Below are 24,130 nucleotides of genomic sequence, written 5' to 3'. Positions count from 1 at the left end.
AGCAATTGGATCCGACCCGAAAGTTGACGACAATCTTATACACTTTTTTTGCCCAAGTATGAGAAGAGTTATACTAGGGGGGGGTGATAACATCATTGGAGCTAGTAATTGATGTTATTGCGATTATGAATAGAAATTCTAACCCTTATTACATCTAAAAAGTACTTTGAAATAGTAATCTTAATTACATTAAAGGAAGCTGATTTATTTCAAAGAAATCATTGATATTTTGAGGTTTTCACGAGAGATGCTAAATGACATAATTAGTGTGATACATTATACGGAAAAGGTATGATGTACTTCTGCATACTGAAAAGCAAATCACTGGTTACGTTTTTTTTTAAACCAGTCGTTTTAACACTCCGTTTTCTCATAAATATTTTTTTGGCGCGGAAAAAAACTGTTTAGCCTGTTTGCTCTTCTTTAAAGTAGCAAACATTAAGCGAAAGCGAGATAGTTTTTTATTTATTTTTGTACACATATTTTCTTTATGCATTTCCAAACAATTGTTTTTATCTAATTCTTATACCAACATGAATGCCAAGGCGCCCAGTTTTGTACCTCCCGGCACCAATTCTAATCCTCCTAAAAAACGACAACGTAAGACAATAGAAGCATACATTAACAAACAAGAAAGTAAACTGATCATGAGTGTATAGAGAAAAAACGAAACAAGAATGTAGATCAAGTTGCTCGTGGCTTTAATGAGTTGAATTTGGATGGATCCACTGATAAAAAAGGACGTGTCTCATTAAACCATTTGTTAAGTTTCTCATTTCCCGAACGACAAGAAGAGCCCATGCCCGTTTTACGTAAATCAAAGGCGACTTCCTATCAACCGTTTAACAAGGAGAGATTTATCAATGCAAAGTAAGCCCACAACTCTTTTAAAGAAATAGAAACTTATTTTTTTTACGTAGTTTTCGATTCATGTTAAATGCATCAGGAAATTACATGTATCAGTTATCAGACCCTGATATAAATTTTGATTGGGATACAATTGAACAAGTGGTAAAACACTGTAAATTGCTGTTAAAGGATGAGTTTTCTAATGCAGTTCTTATTTAGCTCATTTCGTCCTCTGAAAGTCAATCATGCCCAATTTGTTTGTCTCCTCCGAATGCAGCGCGTGTTACGAAATGTGGACACATCTATTGTCTACCTTGTATACTACACTACCTTGCACTCCGTGAAAACCAAAAACGATTATGGCGTAAATGTCCCATTTGCTGGGACTCTATTTACGAAGCGGATTTAAAGCCTGTACGTATCATGAAACCTTATGCCGTAGCAGATCATCGTAGTGCAACTGTTGGTATGGCTTCCTTGGCCTGTGGTGTAACAGAAGGGGATCGTATCGATATGACATTAATGCAACGTGCCAACCGTACAACTTTAGCATTTCCATTATCCGATACATGGCCTTTACCTCCTAATGTTATCTACAACTATATTAAGCCAGACACACCCATCATCCCATGGCATTTTACACCGGGTGCTATGGAATTTGCCCGATTTATGTTGGCCAGTCCTGACTATTTAGAAGCGGAATACCGACGTGATTGTATTGAATTGAAGGATGCGATGGATGATGCTAAAGGATGGGGTTCGACCGAGGAAATTGCCTACATTGAGAAAAGCGAGCAAATGGTGCGTCAGAAGATCAAGCAATTGAAACTTACGACAAACGAGGTACAATTGGCTGTTCAAACCTGGGACATGATTTTTGAAGCCGTGATCAAGTATTCGAAAAAGAACGGAAAGGCACCTTCTACGATTATGCAAAGAACGGAAGAAGCACCCCAGGCATATGAACAGTCGCATGAAGAAACTCAATTAACACAACAACGTACACATCAGAATGCACCTGCTACAGATTTTTACTTTTATCAGGCTGTGGATGGTCAGCATGTGTATTTGCATCCGTTGGATATTCGAATTTTGAAACACGAGTTTGGAGAGTACGAACAATTCCCGCATACATTACAAGTACAGGCAACCAGTGTACAAGAATCCACCTTGACAGAGGATTTGAGAAAGAAATGTAAATATTTAGGCCACTTACCGCTTGCTTGTGATGTCACATTTTTGGAGATCAATGTAAAAGAAATCGTCTCTCCCCAAACCATGGCAGTTTTCCAACGTAAGTTTTTTTTTTTTTCTAAAAAAAAAAGAAAAAAAAAATTAAGAGTTAACGGGACAATAAGAAACTGATCTTGGGATTATTAGAGGAATTGTCATCGCGTGTAAAAAAGAGAAAGGATAAAGAGAGACGCGAGGATCAAAAGCGAAAGCAAGCAGAAACCAAACAAAAGCTCCATGTAGCAAAAGAACATGAAACGGAGCGACAGATGATGGAAAATGATCCATTTTTTTCCATGTATCGTCCTGCTTTATCTCATCAGGAAAGCGAGGACCAACTATCATTGGCTCTTAGTGAATCTGCTTCCATGGCATCCACACCCACACTAGCGGAAGAAAGCGCTCCTTCGGGTCCGCGTACAGTTTGGGGTACGAAACAAGTGGTTTCGCGTGAAGAAGAAATGAGCTATGAATCCAATGACTGGGCGGATCATATTGTAATTAATAAAAGTCAACGCAAGAGACGAGGTAGAAAATAACTAGACATTTTGCCTCTTTAATAATAATAGTAATAATAATGAACAATGGGTGTGTGTTTGTGGGGGGGGGGAATGATATATATAGTTTTTTTTTTCTAAGAGACCCAAGCGAAAATAGCAGCAGCAGCAGAAGAGACAACAGTGAAAGAAAGTATTAAAGTAGATGATGTTGTACGTTTGGCTTGACTTGTTGTTTGTTTACTAGTATCAGAAGCACCACTTATATCTCCGTCTTGTTGAACATTATCTACAACAACACCCATGGATTTTAAATCTTCTACAGTTTTACCATCCAGTGCTGCTGCTTTAGCAAGTCCACGGCCTGGGTAAAGTACCTCCAAATGTTCATGTATCTTGTCTTGAGGATCCGATAATAATTTCCAAGCATAGGAAGATTTCATCTCACCACGTGGACAACCCTTATTACAGGTATGATAACAATCATCCTCAGGCCATGCGGGCGGCTCTGATGCGTTTGGATGGGACCAACCCAAATCCAAATCACAATCGGTGAATGGTTCGAACTTTTCAGCCCCATAAAAGTCAATCAAACCAGCAATAGCACCTGACCAAGCAGAATTATAGTCTTGGGTAACTTCTGAGTATTCATAATTGGAACGATCATCATACCAAGTATCGTCAATATTAGGACCACCTTCCACAGCACCGTAAAGAATGAAACGTTGGTTGGTCTTGGACTGAGAGAAATCATCCTCCACCTTGTCTTGGAATTGACCACGCATGGGATAATCGATATAAGAGTTATACGATGACTTGTGATAAGGTTTGGAAGGGTAATTATCACCGAAACCCACAACCCAACTGTACCCATAATCACCCAAGGCGTAATTGATTTGCTGCACAGCAAACGTGGTCATGGCTTTGGATTCATCGGTTTCATAGCCAATAGACTTGGCAAAGGCCATCATCAAGAAAGCAACATTACCGGAATAACCGACTGAACCCCAATGTTCGATATAGGCCAAACCACGCGGTGTGAATTTGACGATTTGTTTAGGGCTTCCCGGTAAGAACTGGTTAAAGTAGTCCATGGCATTATTATAAAACATTTTATCCTTAGTAATGGCGTACAATAAGACGTGAAGTCCTCCTCCCTTTTCATCCCAAGAGTATTCAGTCCATGAATCAGAGGATAACAAGTACCATCTCTTGGCTTCTTCCAGATAGAAAGGATCCTTGGTAGCAGCATAAATCCAGGCAGCAGACCAAGCCAATTCATCTTCATAACGTGTGGAAGGGTACCAGAAAGCAGCCCATTGGAAAGCATTTTGTCTTGAAGTGACATAACTACCTGGGTTATCTGTGGCAAAGGTATAGAGTCTTTTTGCGTGATCAATCAAGGTATCTGCATAGGTCTCATTGTGTTTACGCCAAGTGATGGAAATAGCAGCTAAAGCAGCACTGTATTCACCAATGATTTCGGAAGAAGGATTTTCGGGTGAGAGATAATAAGCCTTGTGAGGTAAACCTGTGGGTACCCATTCCTCATATTCTTCCGGTGGACCCCAATAATTGAAATCAACATCCAATTCTACTTGTTTGGAGATAGGACCGATGGCAGAAGTTCCTAATTGACCCACGATATAGGTATCATTGTAATGGGCATTTACAATATAATCTAGGTTTCGATTAAAAATTTCCGTTAGTTGTCGGTGGTACAGATACGTATTACCAAGAATGATTTACCTGCACCCCATTTTAATAGTTCAAGACCTTCGGCTAATTCATCCACGGAATTCATCGAGTCTTCAAACATCATGATATTAAAGGCTAATTGGGTGACAGTCCAACCCAAGGGCAAACCCCACTTCATGGTATTGGCGGCTTCATACCAACCACGGGAAAGATCTTCACCAAAGTCACCCACACATACTTTACAAGAATCTGATCTCCAAGCCAAACGTTGATAAGGCAAAACGCCGGATTTTTGAGAATGATAAAAGAGATAACTCTTGTGAAGCACTTCGGCATAATCATATTTGGGTGTGGTAGGAGCGACATAAGGGCCCTTTAAGGGACCTTTGGAAGGATGCATCAATGGACTTCCAGGCAACGGATTAGCTGCATTGACCAAGGTCAAGGACACCAAACCCACGGCATAGGATAACCACGAGAGCTGCATGATTAGATAATGGGAGAATGGAGATAAATGGAAAAATGAAGGGCGTTTCTCTCTCTCATTTTTATAGTTGAGTTGGCAGGTATTTATTTAGGAGACTTTCAAAAATGTCAAAAATAATTATCCGGTTAGAAAGCCATAGGTGATGGAGGGTTTATACCGTCAATTGGTCACTTTTTACTGAAATAATCGGCCGCTTTTCAAATTTCAATTGGGGAATTGTTATTTTCACTCCCTCACCCATGAAACTGCGAATTTTGATTTCACTTAAATTTTATCTGAACTTCTATTGTTTCAGTGCCTTTATCCACCTAAAACACCTCTTACCCTTCTGAAGACGATTTTCAGGGGTCCCTCCCCTTTGGAACTAGAAGAAATATTGAAAGCGAAAATGATGTAGATGATCTTAACGCTGATCTCAACGCTGATCTCGACGAAGATCTCGAAGACGAAGCTTTAGAAGTTTTGGCTACTCCTACCCCTTCCCAACCTGAGTTACGTCTAACGAAACTCTTGTAAATTATGTGATCAATCACTGCAAAGAGAACAGTTACTGCGAGAAGAAATGAACAGAAGAAATCCCTCCGCTTTCGAGCATGCTGAAAGAAGAACAGAGCTTTGTGGAACTTGCAGACAGCCAGGACACGACACTAGAAAATGTTCCCAAAGAGTCATATCACAAGCTTCTCGCTTGTCTCAACAATCTAAGCAACAGCAAAAATCACTATGACTATTCTGATTGTCTATTCAACCTTTATTGTTAAAAATGTCTTGTGTATAATAAGGTCATAAGAAAATAAGGGGTGATTTAAACATTCGGAGTATGGATATGACGCCACAAGTGTTAACGCGCTTTTTCACTCACATACTTTCGAAAGTGTCTAGACCTCCGTATTTATATAAAACAAATCGCATGATAGTCTGCTCATAAGTCTTAGAAAAAAATTTACGTCGATTGACATACCGAAACATCTTGATTTTTTCTTAACTTCATAGGATGGTCGATTTTTGTTTTTCCCAAAATATGCTTTACTATCAGTACATGCTTCTGCTGAAACGCTGATAGACAACTATCATAATGACAAAAATCTCGTTCACACACTTTTATAATTAAATCACCTTTTTAGACTTTTTTACTTTAACATACCCCCTTTTTTTTTGGATGAAAGTTAAAAGGTTAGTATATAATTACTTTTGTGGTTTTTTTCAAGAAACACTAAATTATTGGTTCTTTTTTTTTTTTAGAAAAAAAAAAGACACATTACAACTCTTGCAATATTTGCAGCTACAGTTAGTCTTTGCTATACGATGGTGACCACTCCCAAGTTGAGTTCTTGGGGTTTTTTTTTAATAACTCACTGGATAGACAGGTTGTAAATAGCTGGGATTGGACTGTAAATAAGCCTTATCAGACTGGCTTGCTGGTTCTTGGCATCAAGTGGTATATTTAAAAAAAAATACGGAGGTCTAAACATTTCCCCTAATAGTATTTTTAACATGCCTCCAAGAAAAAGAAAAAACCACAAAATCATAGCAGCGCTTGAAGAAGTGAGTGACAAAAAACTCCTTCTTAAAGCCTCAGTTGACAAGAAACGATACCAAAAGTTAACAAAACAATTCGCACTGACAAAAAATTGAAACTCTTTTTAATCGTCTTTATATGGACGATTATATTTTAATGATTACATTTAGAAAAATGTAACATTTCATGAAAAAAAAAAATCTATATTTAAACAGACCTTAATCGGGTTCTTTAAAAAATAGTTTGATGTCCTTGCGAGGGCCCTGAATTTCCCTTCCTTCTCTATGTCTTTCTCGCTAAGCATAATATTTATATTATGTCTTTTTTACTAGGGAGAAATAAATTAAACTAACTACAGACCTTTTGATATATCAAGGACTAAATAAACAACGGTAACCTGGGTAGGTATCTAAGACTATTCGACTTCGGTTCACCAACATATTGTTTGTTTGTCGATCCTAAATCAATATCAGTTGGTTCCACTACGTCTCCTAATGTGATATTTTTTTCCAGTGAAAAATTGAATTAACGAAGTCTGTGCTGTGGGCTTGTAATAGAATTTCTCGAACGTATTTGTTATGAGACTCCAGTTGACATGATTTTTGACGTCTTGTATAGAGTGACCTTTCTCAATGGCTTTTGTACTTGCAGCCAACCTAATCGAGTGAGCCTTCTACGCCCTGGTATCTACCCCAAATAATAACACGATTCTCTTAAGCCATACTAATAATGTTGAAGCTTGAATGGAGGAGACCTTTTCGGGACTACCAATATACGCTAAAAACAAAATATGCTTATTTGGCAAGCTTGCTCGTAAATGCTGGTATTGCCAATTTTGTAAGAGTAGTCACCAGAAGAATGAACATTCTACCAGTTAACATAAACATTCAGTCCATAGAAAACACCTTGGTCCGGCTGAATTCTGTAAATACACAAGAACTAAGAAGATCTGCGACCCCATCTTAATTCATTATCCAACTTGATACAATAAGTGATCCTGTAAAGAAGAAGTATGACGATGCTAATAGAAACTTGATTGCCACACTGAAACGTTTATGCGAGCCTTGGTTCTTCAGGTAGAACGACTATTGGAGATTCCTGGTTTGACTCCCCAGAAATAGCTTGCGTTTTGCTGGACCATGGATTGCATTCAAGCATGCAGGTAGCCAAGGAAATGTACTGGCCTCAAGGCAGGCCTCGCAATGATATCATACAGTGTCTTAGTACTGAACATGGTAGTTCTGTCGCCATGTAAAAGTCGGATCACAACGGTTACAACATCTTTGCATGTTTTAAGGTTGAGAAAGCCAAGATCTTGGTATCATCTTGTAGCTCTTCAGTGCCATACAATATACCACATGCGTACAAGGTAAACAACGAATAAATTGTTACAATCACCCGTCCCCAAGCTTTTCATGATAATGAAAGCCATAAGAGTAATATGCAGCCATATAATCCAAAGAACAGCTTAATTAACACATCTTTTTTATTATTATTATAGGCAGTGTCGATGCGAACAACAATCGCAGAGACAGCATAATATCTTTTCATAATATTATAGAAACCTACCGCTTGAGATTTGTTTCCTGTCGCTTGGATTTGGCATTAGGGAAGATAATGCCTTCAGTTACTTTAAGTTCTGGGGGGTGCAACCGGGATGGACTCTTCCATTCCGACTTTGAAAGCAGACTTGCACACTCTTTACTTGTTACCGTAAAGAATACGGAACGTTCTGTGCAAGCAACTGAGGCAGAACCAGTGCATACCTGAAGCAGTTATGCTGAGGGAGCACATGCCTACGTTGCTCTTGGTAGCATGTTAAAGCGCAAGAGACAGACTTGCGAGTTTTGTGAAAAGCGGCGATTTAATCCCGAAAAAGCATTCAAACGTTGTGCGTGTAATGATAAGGCCATGTGCTCTAATAGCTATATCTATCATTTTACTGAAGTTTTGAATAAAAAAACACATATAAATAGTTTTGAAGGTATTTAATATATCTTCTAAAGAACGTTACTTTAAAACAACCTTTTTTGACATACTTTATATTACAGTCGGCCCTTTGGGACCGATTGATTTTTTTTGTAAAACCGATGATTTTGAGTAAAGGATATTTACGAGGCAAGTATTCATATTATTTTACAAAATTAAGTAGAATAATAGATGATATGTTAAACAACATGGGCGTAAAAGGTTGGCTGAAAAAACCATCTTTACTGTAATTTTTTTATTTTTATGACCGTCCATTTAGGACCGATTTTTTAATATAGTATTTGTCAATTAAGGGAAAAGGGGGCCAAGGATATTTACATTTTTTTATTTTTGTTGTGTGTGAGTGTGCGTGTGCGTGTGTGTGAGTGCGAGTTTGTGTGTGTGTGCGTGTGGAATTTAAGGTTAAGCGACGCATGAGCTGCTAATGAGCGACACGCACTTGTTGCACTACGCATCTTGAAATGTCCATTAAAATTCTAGCCGCCTATAAAAAAAATTGATTGGGTTTAGTTTCAGTTTATTATTAATAAAAAATTTTTTTTAGAAATGTTACCTCTAAGACTTGATTTTCTTGTTGTTTAGCATCATCTTTAAATTTCTTATTGTAGGGTCTCTTCTTTTTGGATACGACTACGACTTGATCCTTCACTACTTCGTCATCATCATCATCGTCGTTGGAAGAGGCAAAGGAAGCTAAAGTAGCAGCGGCAGCCGAAATATCATCGTTTGCTTTTTTGTATCTCTTTTTAGTGTTGGTTGTTGTATTCGTATTCATGATGGAATTGGAAGACTCTCTTTTCAATCCGGGTGTGTTTACAGGACTAGGATAGTAGTATTGGGGGTGATATTCAGTGGGTTGGTGATAGTAGTAGGCAGCAGGAGGCGTTGAAGCATTATTTGTTGAGCCTGTGGGTGCCGGTGTAGCAGCTACTTGTGCTGCGGAAGGAGGACTGCCTGTCGCCGCTGATGTTGTTGATGCCACAGCTGCTGTTGATGTTGATGTTGGTGGTGGTGGCAAGTGGTAACCAGGTAATGAAGAGGGAGGAGGGAGGATATAGACTTGTCTTGAATTGGGTGAGACAGGTTCATTCATCATGGCTGCACTTTGACCGTTGTAAAAGTAATTTGGATCAAACAAGGCAGAGGGTGGGGGTAACTTTTCTACTTTATGATCTGATGTTGTCAAACTATTATTATTTGCTGTATTGGTCATTTTATGAATAAATATTCAACAAAAAAAAAAAAAAAAGGGAAAAGAGAATTTTTTTTTTCTTTAGAAAAAAGACCTTATATTTTTTTCGGTGTTTTAATCAAAGAAGAATTTTTTTATTTAAACTCGAGGTTTCTTTTGATTTGCAAACATGGAGCTGCGGAGGGCAGATAAACGTTCGTTAGATAGATTCTGACAGGCATTGAGACACGTGTGATCATTTGACTTTCCACCGCAACGATAGCAACTGGAGACAATAGGCATAAGATGACACAGAAAAGGAAAAAAAAATTAGGTTAAAAAATATAAACTTACAACAAGGTGCCACAAATACATTTGATGGTATAGCAACCACTCTAAAAAGAATAGGTGTGTTGATTACGTAATACATGCACATTTTGTTCTTTTGTTCTTTTTGTTACCATTTTCTCAACAATACGTGAACAGTTAGGACAGCGACACCATAAGTTCTTTTCGGCCTTCTTTAGGGTTTTGATAACTTCGGCTTCGTCATCAAACACTTTTATCTCGCCTAAAAAATAAGCTATTTTAGATGGAGGAATTTGAAAAAAAAAAAAAAGATAAAATACCAGGATGCCATGGACTCTGACAGGCTACACAAAAACCCCGATGACATTCGTAACATTCAACAGGCGTACATTGTCTTGTCAATGAATCATGAACGTCAAACATAGCAACACAGCCAGGCATAGGGCATTGAATCTATAATAGTTGCTTGATTAGCTATCCTTTACTTACTATTTTTAGGGCAAACCTTATTGTCCATGTAAGCATTGGTAATAGCTGAGCTCCACCATCTTTTGATTTCTGCCTTGGTATAAAAATTAATCAAAACTTTATCAGTGATAAAAGTCTCTTTGCAGCCAAGCGTAGGACATTTCACACGGTCAAACGTCTCGTAATGCTTATCCTTCAAGACATCTATGAAATAGAGTCTGATACATGCCCTACAAAGCTTGTGGTGGCAACCGTCGGTGCCATGAGGAATGTTAATCTTGAAAGTGCCTAAACAAATGACGCATTCAAACGGGCTTCTTCTATTTAGACAAGTGATACTAGCAGTGTCGGTATAGGCAAGACTAATACTACTCGGGTTAGCTTCATAGACGGGTGCTACCGATTTCTGTTCTGCCACCAAAGGTCGTTTCTGAGGTAGGGTCATTTGTTTATTGTTTCTGGAAAGAAAGGTAAAAGAAATCATGTAATCTCTCTTTCACAACTCGCCCTCTCTCTCTCTTTATTTTAACTACTGCTACATGTTAAATTAACATTGTGTGTGACGTCATTGTGTGTCGATCTTGAGATCAGAGAAGGGGGACAAACAATTGGCTGAAAAAAGTAATTCGCGTGAATAACTGACATTGTTCAAAAAGAACGTGTATCTATTTCAATTTTAACGTGTGAATAAATGAAGGAACATCCCATAAAAGTAAACTTTTTTTTTTTTTAATTTACGCCCACAAAGGAATAAATAAGAAAAAGGGCATTGATTGTAAACAAGACACAATCGCTTTTAAAGCAACTTCATTTGGGTTAGCGCGTGAGAAAGGAATACAGTAATTCATCATTCGTTTTTTTTAGTTTTTTTTTTTTTGTATAGATATATATAAAAAGGAAAAAAAATTGCCGAATTTTCGTTCTATAACTTTAAAAAGGGCTGTTCTAGACTATTTTACCTTTTTAAATAAAACAAAAAAAAATGAATTATGAAAAAAGATCGACACAAAAAAAAATTCAGCAGAAAAAATAGAGACTCCGCCATTTGTAAAAAAGCGTTTGTTCTTCTAAATATAGCCATCACCTAAAAAACCTAATTAATATTAAACAAGGGCAATTAGACACACACTAAAGAGATGAACATTATTAGTTGCAACCGTGTCCCGAACATAAATAACATGTAAAAAAAATTATACACATAAAAAAAAAGGAACCAATAAAAAAACTAGTAGAAAGGCCGATCAAGGGCAGAAATAGCTTTTTTTTTTTTTTTTTTTCTGAAAGAGATCGACGGATGATTGGTGTGCTGTTTTTTTTACCTTTTTTTTTTTTAGGTATTTATTTAATTTTTTTTTCCTCCCTCTTTTTCTTTTTTTTTTCTCTCTCATTTTTTTTTTTTTTTTTTTTTTTTTACGAAAGAATATATACATATACAAAAAAAATAATGATCATGATGGCACCCTATACTTCGACAACATCTAAAGGAAAGAAACCTTATAAAAGCTGGTTGAAAGACGGCGTGAACGGCGGACCATCTTCCATGGATGTACTTGTGAACTGGTTATCAAAAAAAGCAAATTACGCAAAATGGAAAGGTGATGATTGTGAAAGAATACCCAAAAAATCATTACTCGAAAGTATTATCGATCAAATGAGAGAAGTCGGCATCTACCATCGACTCGCCAAAGACGTTGCTTCTAAAATATCCACCTTACAAAGCAATTACCGTCTGGCTCGTGAATGGAAAGAAATTGACGGGAAAAAACTTTTAGATACCGGCGCCAGTGAAGAAGGCATCCATGGTAACCATAAAAAAAAATTATATTAATGTGAAACACTCATCATGACAACCAAAAAAAAATAGAGGAACTACTTAAGAGATTTCCTTACTGGGATGCATTAAATGAAGTGTTCAACAGTAGTAGAAGTTCAGCCTGGCCAATGTCGATTAGCAGTATTATGCATAGTGAAGAAGACGAGCTATTTTATATCAAACAAGAAGAATACGGTTTTGAAGAAGAAGAATCGAGCATGTCACCAATATCCAAACGAAGACGTCGTTCCAGTGACCAACAGATCATTGATAATACATCCGATTCAGCTAGTACAACACACTCGACACAATCATTACCTTGTACACAAACCATACAACAAACACCCGTTATTATTAGACCATTACCACGTGTCCTACCTTCACCTACATCAATACATTCCATCGCGACAGACTCCAGCAGACGTGACAACATACTGGCCGAGTCTCTGCTTCAAGTAACACGTGAAAAAGAAGCCGGGCGAATGAAGCGATCTCAAGACATGTTGAAATTCCTAAGGGAGAAACGAATGGAGCGAGACCAACTGCTCATTGAGAAAGAGTTGACGAAAAGAGTCAAAGCCAAGGCCGAACTTGTAAAAAATTTGATGGATGCCGGCTTTGACAAAGCGGCTATTACTGAGCAGCTCAACATGTTATGAATCACTGCTCTATTGCCATTACCACTACTATGAAAAAAAAAATACCATCTTTACGCTCTCTTTCTTTCTACCTTTTATTATTACTACTACTACTATTACATACATACATACAGTTTACCCCACTCACCGACCCACACAAACAAACACATACCTTATGTACAAAACTCAAAAATCCTACTTTTCTGTCAAATATGAATAAAGTCCTCTCTTTCCCAAAAACCCTTTTTCTATAAATGGGTCCACCCAGTTTTGCCACACCTTGAACGACGGAATAACCCTTTTTTGTAATATTTTACTCGGGTTCATTGGAACCAACGAAAAATACCCTTTTATCCCCCCTCCCCTTATCCCCTCTTTCCATACTTTTTGTTGCCGTTGAGATTCCAGAAAATCATTTTTTTTATGTCGCACCAATCATCAAACATGCTAAATCGCTAATCACTCCATTTCGTAAATAAATAAAAAACAGGTTTTATACATTTGTGGCTGTGTGTCGTTGTATCTCTCTCTTCCATGTCGATGTGTACCACACCGCGCTTTTTTTTTTTTTTCTTTTCCCGGTAACTTGGGTCTTTTTTTTTATGAAGCATCTTCCCATTGACACTGTTCCAACTTATTTAAGGTTTGAAACCCCATTAACTGTGTGGAATAAAAGAAGTAAAATGTTGCTTTTTTTTTTTTTTTTTTTTTTTTTTTTTTGCCACTTTTCACAAGAAATAAAATCCATCATTCATGTGTGACAATGTATCTCGTAACGCCTCGAATAATTCATATTAAAAAAAACAAACAGATCTTCCCTTTTTCCTAAAGAAATCTCCGCTCCCTTTTGCTTTTGGGCAGTGCCACAGCATGGAAATCAAGGATTAAGATAGTGCATGTCTCCGCTTGGATCAAAACTGCGCTGTGCCAAGTACCGGATTTACCTTTGGAATAGGTGTGGTTACCCCCCCCCCTCTCCCGAGATAATCATAAGTTGAAAGGACCGGCTGACTTTTTTAGTCATTCTAAATGCAGATCGGACTGGACGGCAACAACAACAAAAAAAGAATGGATGGGCTCATCCATGTCAGAAGACTCTGGGAATCAAAATAGCTTTTTTTTTTCTTCTTTTTCATCCAGAACTGACTGCGGAAAAGCGGCCCTCATCTTATCGTCTCTCTTGGCGTACATCATCCGAATAGGAACCCCGTATAAGTGGTTATCATATTCATCCAAAAAGTGTCGCGTTATTACAAAATGATTTTTTTTTTTTAAAAAAAAAAAAAAAAAAAAAAAAAAAAAAAAAAAAAAGTCAGGATATTGCTACAATCCTTTTCTTAGTTATCTCTATTAAAAAGAAAACAGGGTGAAAAATTACAAAAGGTTTCATTGGTGGTTTCGTGCTAAATTAACCAAGCTACTTAATTTAGCTCTCGTAACGAATACTATGCGTTATTGACGCGTTCAAAAACAGGAGACGCGATCAAAAACTCTACACTTTTCCATATGTGGTAGACGCATTTTTCTTCTTTAACGTTACGCGACTATTGAGCATTTGTAAGAATAATTTCATTTTAGCGCGCCTTCATTTTGTGGGGTATGTATATCAGTTACATCTGCCGGCTTTAATTTGCTCTTTTAAATATATTATGATATTGCTTTAATGTTATTGGGTCCAGCAACCACCTGCTCACTTGAATAGAATCAATGTCAAGTTGATGGCTGTCTACAAGAGGTAAGAGCCCAAAGCTAATTTGTTCTTTTATTTAAACAAATAAAAAAGTCTGTCGACATCGTTTGCACAATGTTCATTCTGCAAGTCTCCTGTTAACCATCCCAAAGGCGTTAAAAAAGTAGCCTTCGTAAGGACACCCATGCAACATAAAGCTGCCTCTGAATATATGCACAAATACCAGTGCGATTATTATAAAACGCAAATATGCAGAGATAAACACGCGGCCTGTCGTTAAACATTGATAGATGGCCTTTAAGGCGACCTTGAGAAATCTCGCAAAGGTTTGCCATATATATACCGTTTTAATGATTAGAAATGAATTAAGGAAATAATGCCACAGCAGTCACTAGTAGATAACGTTATTTAGAATTGATATCAGAGTTAGGATTAGTGGAACAGGTCTTTAATAACTCGTGGCTTTCCAAGTGTTTCTTAAGCCCATTCAAATGGATTATAAAATCGGATTCGAGATTACAAAGTTTTCTTGATAAATTAGCCATTTCATAGTACACAGTATATCCTCTTCAAATAAAAATAGTGGGAAAGAAAGAAAAAGGAGTACTACTTGATAAAAATGATAAGCAAGGACTGATATTACGTCAATATGAGTTAATTAACTACATCGGTTGCGTCTTTTTATTTAAAATGGAAGAGCGACATATTACATACAAACATCGTTTTGATAGCAAAATTTATCAACACTTCGAAAAAGTTATTACACAAAATGGAGACATCGTCTACTTCTCTCTCTCTCTCTCCTTTTCCAGACACTTAAAGTAAAAGGTTACATTATTATAACCAAAGCTTTGAATATAATATATTTACTGGCTTGATTAAAACAAATGTTGGAGAGAGAATTGGTATTTACGAACCTTACTAAAAATGCTACACAGAGATTACGTATGCATACAGTGGAAAGATAATCAATTGGAAAATAATTAATTATTGGTGTTCGAGAAAACCAGGATAGTAGTTTAATTTTTGCTGATTACGTTGCAAATACAGTTATATTAGATGAAGCTACGAAATACGGTTGCAAGAAATAGTCTTTCTGAAAAAACGAATGCCTGACAACGCATAAGAATAGCTACATTTTACATTAATATCTTCGTTTAATCTGAATAATGAGACTATCTATTTAGAAATTAAGAAAGCTATGGGCGGTATACAATGTGGCACAGCATACAAAGCAAGTATGGGCTTATGGGAAGCCGACATAACACTCTGTAACAGTAAATATACTCAATAGTAGTCATTCCATTAAGGTAAACAATGCTAGAAAGTATTCAGAACAAATGGATCAGCATCTAAACCAAATAATTCTGGTAACTTGCTTTTTTTCCGACACTTGCAGTTGACGGTCCGTATAAAATATGGAACAGCCATAAATATACCATCCGTGGGTAATCTGACATTAAATATTGAGTATAATACCTCTGGATGCTTGGTTTCTCAAATACGTCTAATACTCGGACATGCGTATGTTACGTGTTTATTTAACTTTCACACCCACAGAGAAAGATTTGATCTTTACTGATTATTGCAAACCAACCTTTTTACGTCGGATTTAAAGTAAGACAAAAACCAAGTAATAAAATTCTTTGTTGTATATGCATAACAAGAACTTCTCATCTTTGTAGAACCTTGAGTGGAAAGTCAGTGCTTGTTGTGTAGCACCAAAACCACTTGAAATAATGTGACTGTCATCTATTTGTTTCCACATAAAAATAAAGTTTTGCAGGTTTTTGTTTTTTTCTCACCTGCGATATTTTTAGTCTGAATACCTTATTATTAAACTTTTATTCAACAACGAAACCAATAGCAACTAAATCACGACTTATTATCGAAGTTTTATTTACCCTAAAAAAAGATTAACATCAACCACATGAAGGGAATTCATGCATTGTCCCCATTGTTGGAAAAGGTTCAAAAGCCAATCCATATTAAGGAGCTCAGTGGAAAACGCGTGGCTGTGGATGGTCATGGCTGGTTACTCGCTGGAGCTCTCCCTCATGCCTCTGAACTTGCAAGAGGTGTTGAAACAAATGAGTTAGTATAAAAAAAACTTGGTTGACGAAAAAAAAATACTCAATTCTCAAACTTCGATAGTTACATTACGTTTTTTATTGGTCTCATCAGTATGCTACGCCTCAACAATGTCACTCCAATCGTTGTCTTCAACGGCCAAACATTACCCATGAAGCAGCACATGGAAAATGTCAAGACAAAGTAAGTCATATTCTTTTCTCACCTACACACTAGCTTTTCTTTAACACCTCCTTTTTTTCAAAAAGGCAACGAAAGACGTTGATCGAAAGGGGAAACAATCTGTATGAAAAAGGCAAGGTCACCAACGCCAAAAAATGTTATGAAAGGGCGTTTGTTGTAACCCAAACAATGGTTGCAAAGATTATTAGGGTACAGCAACAAAAATCGTTCCCTTCTAGATGTTTATCTTAACCGAAATTCTATACATTTATAGGAGCTTGACCGATTAAAGGTTCAACATGTTGTGGCACCTTACGAAAGCGAGCCTCAACTTGCTTACATGCTGATGGAAAAGCAAGTCGATGCTGTAATTTCGGACAAGACCGAGGTGTTGGCATATGGTGCTTCCAAGGTGGTCCGCGGCATGGATCGCAATGGTCATGGCCAATTTGTTGATCAATGTCGTCTTTTAAGATTGGTGGGCTTAAATGCATATCAGTTCATACACCTCTGTATCTTGTCTGGCTCAGATGCTTTTTCTGCTTTACCTGGTGTTGCGTTTAAAACAGCTCTCGGTATGGTCCGAAGACACCGTACTATTGATGAGGTAAATAAAACAATTTTTTTATTTATTTACATAGACTAATACATTCTTGTACAATAGCTTTTGGCCGCAGTACAAAAAAAATACCAGAAACGAATTGCAGACAACTATACAAAACGTTTCAAGAAAATTAACGATGCACACATGTATCAATTCGTATACAATATGAACTTGAACGTTTACAGACGAATGTATGCTGTACCAAATGGTATCACTATCCAAGATCCTGGCAAGACACCGGATTACCTTGATATCCCAATGCTTCGCACAAACAACGCCATTGTGATTGATCCCTTGGATGTCATCAGAGATGAAAATAAGGAGAACCTCTGGGTAATTAATTAACCTTATCTTTAGCCCTTTTTCGTATTAACCAACCTTTTTCTTTTATATTTTTAGCCCTGGGATGCTGTATCCGGACAATACCAAAAGGTGTCCAAGGGACTTGGATATACAACCATCCACAAGATCGAGCCAAAATCCAGTGCAAGATCAATACCATTGGAATTTAAAACATATACCCCGGAATCAAAGAGAAAAAGCTCCTTCATCAATACCAATAAGACAAAAAGTCGTCGCTTATAAAAGATGGCATCTTTTTCTTTCAAATAGTAATAATAATAATAAATAATAAATAAGGCCTTTGTAAATATAAAGAAAGGTATCATGATAAAAAAGGATGTTTGAATGTTGTCGTAATCTTAATGGCTTGTCGAAATACCAAAAGGCAAAATGTTGTCTAAGACTTTTTATTTCCGAACAGTCATCGATGGAAATGCATTAGTTATAAGTGAAATGCGTAACCAACAACCCGCTTGTCATTTCTCCCTGTGATAGGTTTATTGTAATGTATGTTTGTATGATATGCAGCTACATAGATAACAACTCCTTTTTTTCTAAAATAATAAGCGTAAATGAATGTGGTCAGTTATTTCAAATAGACAAAACCTGGTTTTATTATCATAAATAGTTACGATATCAAACATCATCATTGATCAATTGTTGGCAGTCGTTTGGAGATTTGGCTTAAGGGCCCGTCTTGATGAACCTTGAGCCTAGTTATGGTACATGGCCCTTTTCTCATACGATTGCTTTTGGGACGCTTGGTGAATTTATGCATCATTGTGCTAATGCTTTGGACTGGCTATTCCATTAATTCTTCACATGCTTGACTGTAAACAGATTGCTTATATGTTGTACAAGACAAAGCAAGGAAGCATGCGTGTATTAAAGACAGCTCGATAAGTCCTTTGACTTATAACCTCATAAAAAAGACAATGTTAGTTACTTCTAAGTTTCGCAAAAGCAGAATTGTCCTGTTTGACCATTATTTTTGATGAACGCAATAAAGTCCTTCTTGTGAGAATCTCTAATACATTTAATCCGTCCAATCAAATGTTTACTTTAAGGATTGGTCTAGTCACTGGACATACATATGTTAAGTAGTCAAAGGCCGTAGCATAATGACCCCCAGCTGACATATCATAATTTGACATATTTCCACTCTATTCCTCTGCGCTTAATAATGTAGAATTTAGCAATGTTTAAATGATGCATTTTCATCAATGATAGCTTGCAACTAAAAAGCTTTTGGACATCACTTTGCCTTTGGTATTCCAACAATGCCTTAAGATTACAACAACATTTAAACATCTTTTTTTATCATTATACTTTTTTTTATATTTACAAATGCTTATTTATTACTAGTTATTACTTAAAAAAATTATACCAGCCTTTACAGGCGGCGACTTTTTGTCTTGCTGGTGTTGGTAAAGGAGCTTTTTCTCTTTAATTCTGGGGTATATTGTTTGAATTCCAATGGTATTGATCTTGCACTGGATTTTGGCTCGATCTTTTGAATGGTTGTATATCCATGTTCCTTGGACACCTTTCGGTATTGTCCGGATACAGCATATACAACGGCATCCCAGGGCTAAAAATATAAAAGAAAAAGGTTGGTTAATACGAAAAAGGGCTAAAGATAAGGTTAATTAATTACCCAGAGGTTCTCCTTGTTTTCATCTCGAATGATATCCAAAGGATCAATCACAATGGCGTTATTCGTACGAAGCATTGGGATGTTGAGATAATCCGGTGACTTGCCAGGATCCTCAATAATGATGTCCTTAGGCACATTATTCATTCTCTTATACACATTCATGTTCATATTGTAAACAAATTGATACATGTGTGCATCATTAACTTGCTTGAAACGTCTGGTGTAGTTGTCGGCAATTCGTTTCTCAAATCTCTTTTGTACCAAGGTTAAAAGCTGTTTTCCATAAATGTATTAGTCCATGTTAATAAATAAATAACAAAAAAAAGGAGGCTTTTTTTCTATCGTTTTGTTTACCTCATCAATGGTAGTATGTCTTCTGACCATACCAAAGGCTGTTTTAAATTTAACACCGGGCAAAGCAGAAAGGATGTCTGAACCAGACAAGATACATAGGTATCTGAATTGGTATGCATTTAAACCCATGGTTCTTAAAAGACGACACTGATCAACAAATTGACCATGACCTTGGCGATCCATGTTGAAGATCACTTTGGAGGCTCCAAACGCCAACACATCCGCCTTGTCAGTGATTACAACATCGACTTGCTTCTCCATCAGCATGTAAGCAAGTTGAGGCTCGCTTTCGTAAGGTGCCACAACATGTTGAACCTTTAATTGGTCAAGCTCCTATAAATAAATAGAGTTTTGGTTTAATATAAACATCTAGAAGGGAAAAAATATTGTTGCTGTACCCTAATAATCTTTGCAACCATTGTTTGGGTTACAACAAACGCCTTTTCGTAACAGTTTTTGGCGTGGGTGAGCTTGCCTTCTTCATACAATTTGTTTCCTCTTTCAATCAATGCCCTACGTTGTCTTTTTGCAAAAAAAAAGGGAGGGTGTTAGAGAAAAGTTATTTGTAACAAGAAAAGAATATGACTTACTTTGTCTTGACATTTTCCATGTTCTGCTTCATGGGTAAGGTTTGACCTTTAAAGACAACGACAGGAGTAACATTATTGAGGCGTAACATAGTGATAAGGCCAATAAAAAACGTAACATAACTATTGAAGTTTGAGAATTGAGTATTTTTTTTTTTTTGTCAACCAAGTTTTTTTTATACTAACTCATTTGTTTCAACACCTCTTGCAAGTTCAGAGGCATGAGGGAGCGCTCCGGCGAGCAACCAGCCATGACCATCAATGGCCACGCGTTTTCCACTGAATTCCTTGATGTGAATTGGTTTTTGAACTTTTTCTAACAATGGGGACAATTGTTGAATTCCCTTCATTTTGTTGTTATCTTTTTTCAGTAAAGTGAAAATTTCTTAATAGGTGTATTTCAGCTGCTGTTGATTTCGAAGTTTAATAAAAATTGAATAATAAGGTAAACTGGCTGGAAATATTGTAGGTGTGAAAAAAAAAAAAAAAAAAAAAAAAAAAAACTTGCAAAGCTAAATTTATATGAAAACAAATAAATAACAGTCACGTCATTTAATTGGATTTGTTGCTACACGACAGCACTGACTTTCCACAAGGCTTTACAAACATGCATACACAACAAAGAATATGTAAACCTACTTTAAGTTTGTCTTGAATTTGACTCGGTTTAATAAAGAGATACTTTAAACTAAATGGAATACACCCTTTTCCTTTCAGTTGATATTGGATGTGAACTTGCCGTACAATGTAATCTGGTCCTCCAGGTGTCTAAGGATAGCACACGTATGGATATTCCACATTTTCCATGATTGTCAATCGTAAAAAAGCCCGAATCGAATTATTTGAAAGGCAACAGCATGGTACTGCAACATCTTAATTCGTACACATGGTTTACATGCAAAAAAAAAAAAAAAAAAAATTTCTTACATCAGCTAATAGTCTCCTCAGCCCAGTATAAATATTATCTCATCATCTATTTTAATAAGCAGTGTAACCAATACTCGATTCTATAATGCTGTGCAACATCAATTAGGTAAGTGTTACCATCTTGTCTACGCCATCCCAGTTAATTCAAAACCTAATTTAAGGTTGCTTCATAAAGTGAATTTTATTATATGTAAAAAAAAAGAAGCAACGTAAACTAAAGAAATATAAACTATATACAAAGAAAAGAAAAGAAAAAAGAGAAAGAAAACGAAAAAAGAGAAAGGAAACGAAAAAAGAGAGGAAAGAGGGAAAAGGAAGAAAAGCGGTATTTACAAACGTTGAGACTTTGGGTCCTTTTCCCTATCCTCGTCCTCGTGCTTTCGCTTTGCCTCACGTCCGAAAGGAAGCGGCATGTTGGCAAAAGGGTCTCTGTAATTAGAGACCCATACCGGTGGCTCTATTCCAGCGAATGGGTTAACAAACCCGTTTTTAAAAGCATCCCGGACCAAGGGTTTTCTTGCCTTTTGAGCAGGTGGGGGGTTGGGATAAGGAGTGAATTTGCTCCTGTGCTTGTCAAAAGGGTTCGGCTTTTTTGGAGGAATGGCCGTTGTTGGTGTTGGTGCTGATGCTGTTGTTGTTGTTGAGGATGATGTTGATGTTGATGTCGGTGTTGGCGAGGATGATACCGGTACTTGTGGGGGAAGAGGAGAAGAGAAGGGCTTTGGTATTCTAAGTGCCGGTGGTGATGGTGGTGGGATGGGACAAGGCGGACGAGAAAGAGGGAACTTTGGTCTGGGTGGTGATGGTGGTGGTAATGGGCAATGAGGGCGAGAGAGAGGGAAACAAGAAGTAACAGAAGGTGGTGGCGATGTCTCCTTGATCATATTGTTTTTAGCCGGTGGTGCTGGTGGTAAAGAATCTTTGGATAAAGAAACCTTTTTTTCGGCTGTTGGTGGAGGTGCAGTTGGTGGGAAGGTTGCAACTGTCTTTTCGTCAGGAGGCGTGCTAAAAAAGTCTCCGTTGATTGACTCAAGGAGGACTTTCGCAATCTGTTCGTCAGTGGGACGGGTGGGACGAGCAGGCTTGGTCTCCTTCTTCACGATAGGATCTACCTTACCCAAAATACCTTCAACATCCTTTAACACCGCTTCATCAAACTCAAGCTCTTTAAACTCAGAATCCTCCAACTCTTCAAAAGGCTACATGTAAAAGAGGTAAGTATAAAAGGTCTACCAGTCATCTTTAAACTGTTCTACTTACATCATCGTTCTCCTTGGTATAATCTGCCGTGTCCAGATGAATGGCTCCGTTCGATTTCAGGATATCGACAGAACGATTTTGAGGCGACTCGCCCAAACCAACCAAATGATCGACCTTAATATCCTTTGGAAGAGGATTCAAGCGCTTGTAAGTGCGGGAGGCAGGATCGAACACGAACTGGTATAAGAATGCCGCATCAGCCTTCAGGTATTCTTCCTTGTACTCCTCCACCTCATCCATCGCATGAGTTCGTAACAAAGCCAAAAAAATACGTGGAGTATTTTGGCCTCGTCTTACGATATCTTGTGCCTTCTTTAACCCGATTCCTGGCAAAGAAGAAAGGTAGTCGCAACCGGAAAGAATACATACGTATCGGAAAGTCTCCGGAGTGAAATGTCGCATGCACAACGCATTGCTGAACATATCGGTATGGACTACTTGTGTGCCCTGTCCAAAGCGGTCCATCTTCACAATTACGCGCGAAGCACCGAACGCCAACAAATCAGAGTCCTCGGTGATAACAGCACTTGCAAGCCCGGACTTCACCAAGAAGGTAAGTTGAGGATCAGCCTCGTAAGGCGAAACAATGTGCTGAACATTCAGCTTGTCGAGTTCCTATTAAAAAAATGACCAATTTAGTTTTAGGGACTCTTATGGATTAATGTGTAATAGACGAACCTCGATCACGTTGGCTACCATAGCCGGAGTGATGCTGATAGCTTGCTGGAAGCATTTTTCCGCTTCACCCACGCGCTTTTTGTCAAACAATGACAGGCCTAGTTCGCGTTTTTCTTTACGGAGCCTATTATTATACATACAGAAATTAGATTTCCGATTTTTATAGCCTGTCTGTGTACTGTAAAAGAATACTTACTTGGAACGAGCCTCGTTGGTAACGCTTTTGATAGGCAATCGTTGACCGTCAAAGACTATTATGGGAGTCACCCTATTAAAAAGCAACATGTTTACCATGTGCATAAAGTAAGTCACGTAGCTACAAAAAGATAATTCAGTAACCCGCCATAATAATTTTTTATATATGGAACTTACGCCTTAGTAGGCACGCCTCGTGCAAGTAGAGAAGCGCAACCAAACGAACCACGGTGCAACCAGCAATGGCCGTCCACGGCTACTGTTTGTCCAGCATACTCCTTGATGTGAATATCCTTTTGGATTGGTTTTAATAAAGGGATTAAACCTTTAATTCCCATGTCGTTGTGTAAAAACGAGTTTAAAAAAGTATTCTTTCTGTTGTGTTTCGTAAGTGGTTTTTTTCTTGGGTGCTAGTTGGTTGTTACAGGACAGGTTGAATATTACGCGAAAAAGAAATATACTTGTAACTATAGTGAATAAAAACAGTAATAAAAACAAAAAAAAAATGTCTCAAAAAAATGTAATTTATAACACGTCACAGATGTGTTTAAACGGCGACTCAATATTGCTGCGCATCGTCAAGCCAATAAGATTTGAAAGCTTAGGGACAGCCCAATTTTACTTTGGGGCAGCCAAAAGATACGTGCAATTTAAGTGTACTGCTGGTGAAACCGCCCTCTATCCGGACTTCAAAACTTGAGGGAAAAACTCTCATGTCAATAGCTACCTCATCCCATATATCTACCTGAATAGTGATGTGTATAAAATATTTGGAACATGATAGTATGGCCGTCTTCAAGTCCATGCGGCGTTATTTGTCAATCAATTGCAATAGCTTATCATACCGGCTGTTATTATGTTTCATTTACCTGTCTTGCATGAATTATAGTTCATAAATGCAAGCCTTGAATC

General features: G+C 37.5%; 9 protein-coding genes across 9 annotated transcripts; 4 read left to right on the top strand and 5 right to left on the bottom strand.

Moving 5' to 3' along the window:
* Positions 1-930: 930 nt before the first annotated feature.
* Positions 931-2,621, top strand: EV154DRAFT_418037 (uncharacterized protein; the record flags this gene model as incomplete). The annotated part of the gene is made up of 3 exons (XM_051595822.1): positions 931-1,011; positions 1,069-2,143; positions 2,230-2,621. The coding sequence occupies 3 exons, from the start codon at positions 931-933 to the stop codon at positions 2,619-2,621; spliced, it is 1,548 nt and encodes a 515-aa protein (XP_051459148.1).
* Positions 2,622-2,716: 95 nt separating this feature from the next.
* Positions 2,717-5,061, bottom strand: EV154DRAFT_585598 (Six-hairpin glycosidase-like protein; the record flags this gene model as incomplete). The annotated part of the gene is made up of 2 exons (XM_051606765.1): positions 4,329-5,061; positions 2,717-4,260 (listed from the first exon to the last, which is right to left on the bottom strand). The coding sequence occupies exons 1-2, from the start codon at positions 4,762-4,764 to the stop codon at positions 2,717-2,719; spliced, it is 1,980 nt and encodes a 659-aa protein (XP_051459147.1). The 5' UTR covers positions 4,765-5,061.
* A 2,424-nt stretch (positions 5,062-7,485) lies between these two features.
* EV154DRAFT_480001 (uncharacterized protein) lies at positions 7,486-8,053 on the top strand (the record flags this gene model as incomplete). Its single annotated transcript, XM_051598303.1, has 2 exons — positions 7,486-7,652; positions 7,789-8,053. 2 exons carry the CDS (start codon positions 7,486-7,488, stop codon positions 8,051-8,053), a joined length of 432 nt encoding a protein of 143 aa, XP_051459146.1.
* A 235-nt stretch (positions 8,054-8,288) lies between these two features.
* Positions 8,289-9,519, bottom strand: EV154DRAFT_503932 (uncharacterized protein). Its single transcript, XM_051600975.1, has 2 exons — positions 8,826-9,519; positions 8,289-8,756 (listed from the first exon to the last, which is right to left on the bottom strand). The coding sequence occupies exons 1-2, from the start codon at positions 9,483-9,485 to the stop codon at positions 8,694-8,696; spliced, it is 723 nt and encodes a 240-aa protein (XP_051459145.1). The 5' UTR covers positions 9,486-9,519; the 3' UTR covers positions 8,289-8,693.
* Positions 9,520-9,602: 83 nt separating this feature from the next.
* Positions 9,603-10,665, bottom strand: EV154DRAFT_601391 (uncharacterized protein; the record flags this gene model as incomplete). The annotated part of the gene is made up of 5 exons (XM_051607227.1): positions 9,603-9,729; positions 9,798-9,838; positions 9,905-10,014; positions 10,073-10,205; positions 10,258-10,665. 5 exons carry the CDS (start codon positions 10,663-10,665, stop codon positions 9,603-9,605), a joined length of 819 nt encoding a protein of 272 aa, XP_051459144.1.
* Positions 10,666-11,593: 928 nt separating this feature from the next.
* EV154DRAFT_503929 (uncharacterized protein) lies at positions 11,594-13,182 on the top strand. The gene is made up of 2 exons (XM_051600974.1): positions 11,594-12,021; positions 12,084-13,182. The coding sequence occupies exons 1-2, from the start codon at positions 11,665-11,667 to the stop codon at positions 12,690-12,692; spliced, it is 966 nt and encodes a 321-aa protein (XP_051459143.1). The 5' UTR covers positions 11,594-11,664; the 3' UTR covers positions 12,693-13,182.
* A 2,990-nt stretch (positions 13,183-16,172) lies between these two features.
* Positions 16,173-17,869, top strand: EV154DRAFT_440913 (PIN domain-like protein). The gene is made up of 6 exons (XM_051596942.1): positions 16,173-16,455; positions 16,516-16,635; positions 16,701-16,824; positions 16,889-17,221; positions 17,279-17,551; positions 17,618-17,869. The coding sequence occupies exons 1-6, from the start codon at positions 16,292-16,294 to the stop codon at positions 17,801-17,803; spliced, it is 1,200 nt and encodes a 399-aa protein (XP_051459142.1). The 5' UTR covers positions 16,173-16,291; the 3' UTR covers positions 17,804-17,869.
* Positions 17,870-18,872: 1,003 nt separating this feature from the next.
* Positions 18,873-20,623, bottom strand: EV154DRAFT_503927 (PIN domain-like protein). The gene is made up of 6 exons (XM_051600973.1): positions 20,345-20,623; positions 20,162-20,281; positions 19,970-20,093; positions 19,572-19,904; positions 19,218-19,490; positions 18,873-19,151 (listed from the first exon to the last, which is right to left on the bottom strand). The coding sequence occupies exons 1-6, from the start codon at positions 20,506-20,508 to the stop codon at positions 18,954-18,956; spliced, it is 1,212 nt and encodes a 403-aa protein (XP_051459141.1). The 5' UTR covers positions 20,509-20,623; the 3' UTR covers positions 18,873-18,953.
* A 1,704-nt stretch (positions 20,624-22,327) lies between these two features.
* EV154DRAFT_418002 (PIN domain-like protein) lies at positions 22,328-23,556 on the bottom strand (the record flags this gene model as incomplete). Its single annotated transcript, XM_051595821.1, has 4 exons — positions 22,328-22,960; positions 23,024-23,147; positions 23,220-23,339; positions 23,396-23,556. 4 exons carry the CDS (start codon positions 23,554-23,556, stop codon positions 22,328-22,330), a joined length of 1,038 nt encoding a protein of 345 aa, XP_051459140.1.
* Positions 23,557-24,130: the final 574 nt, after the last annotated feature.

The sequence above is a fragment of the Mucor mucedo genome (genome assembly GCF_025094135.1).
Source record: "Mucor mucedo strain NRRL 3635 chromosome Unknown EV154scaffold_31, whole genome shotgun sequence".
Classification (NCBI taxonomy): Eukaryota; Fungi; Mucoromycota; class Mucoromycetes; order Mucorales; family Mucoraceae; genus Mucor; species Mucor mucedo.
This window is presented reverse-complemented; position numbering and strand designations above follow the sequence as displayed.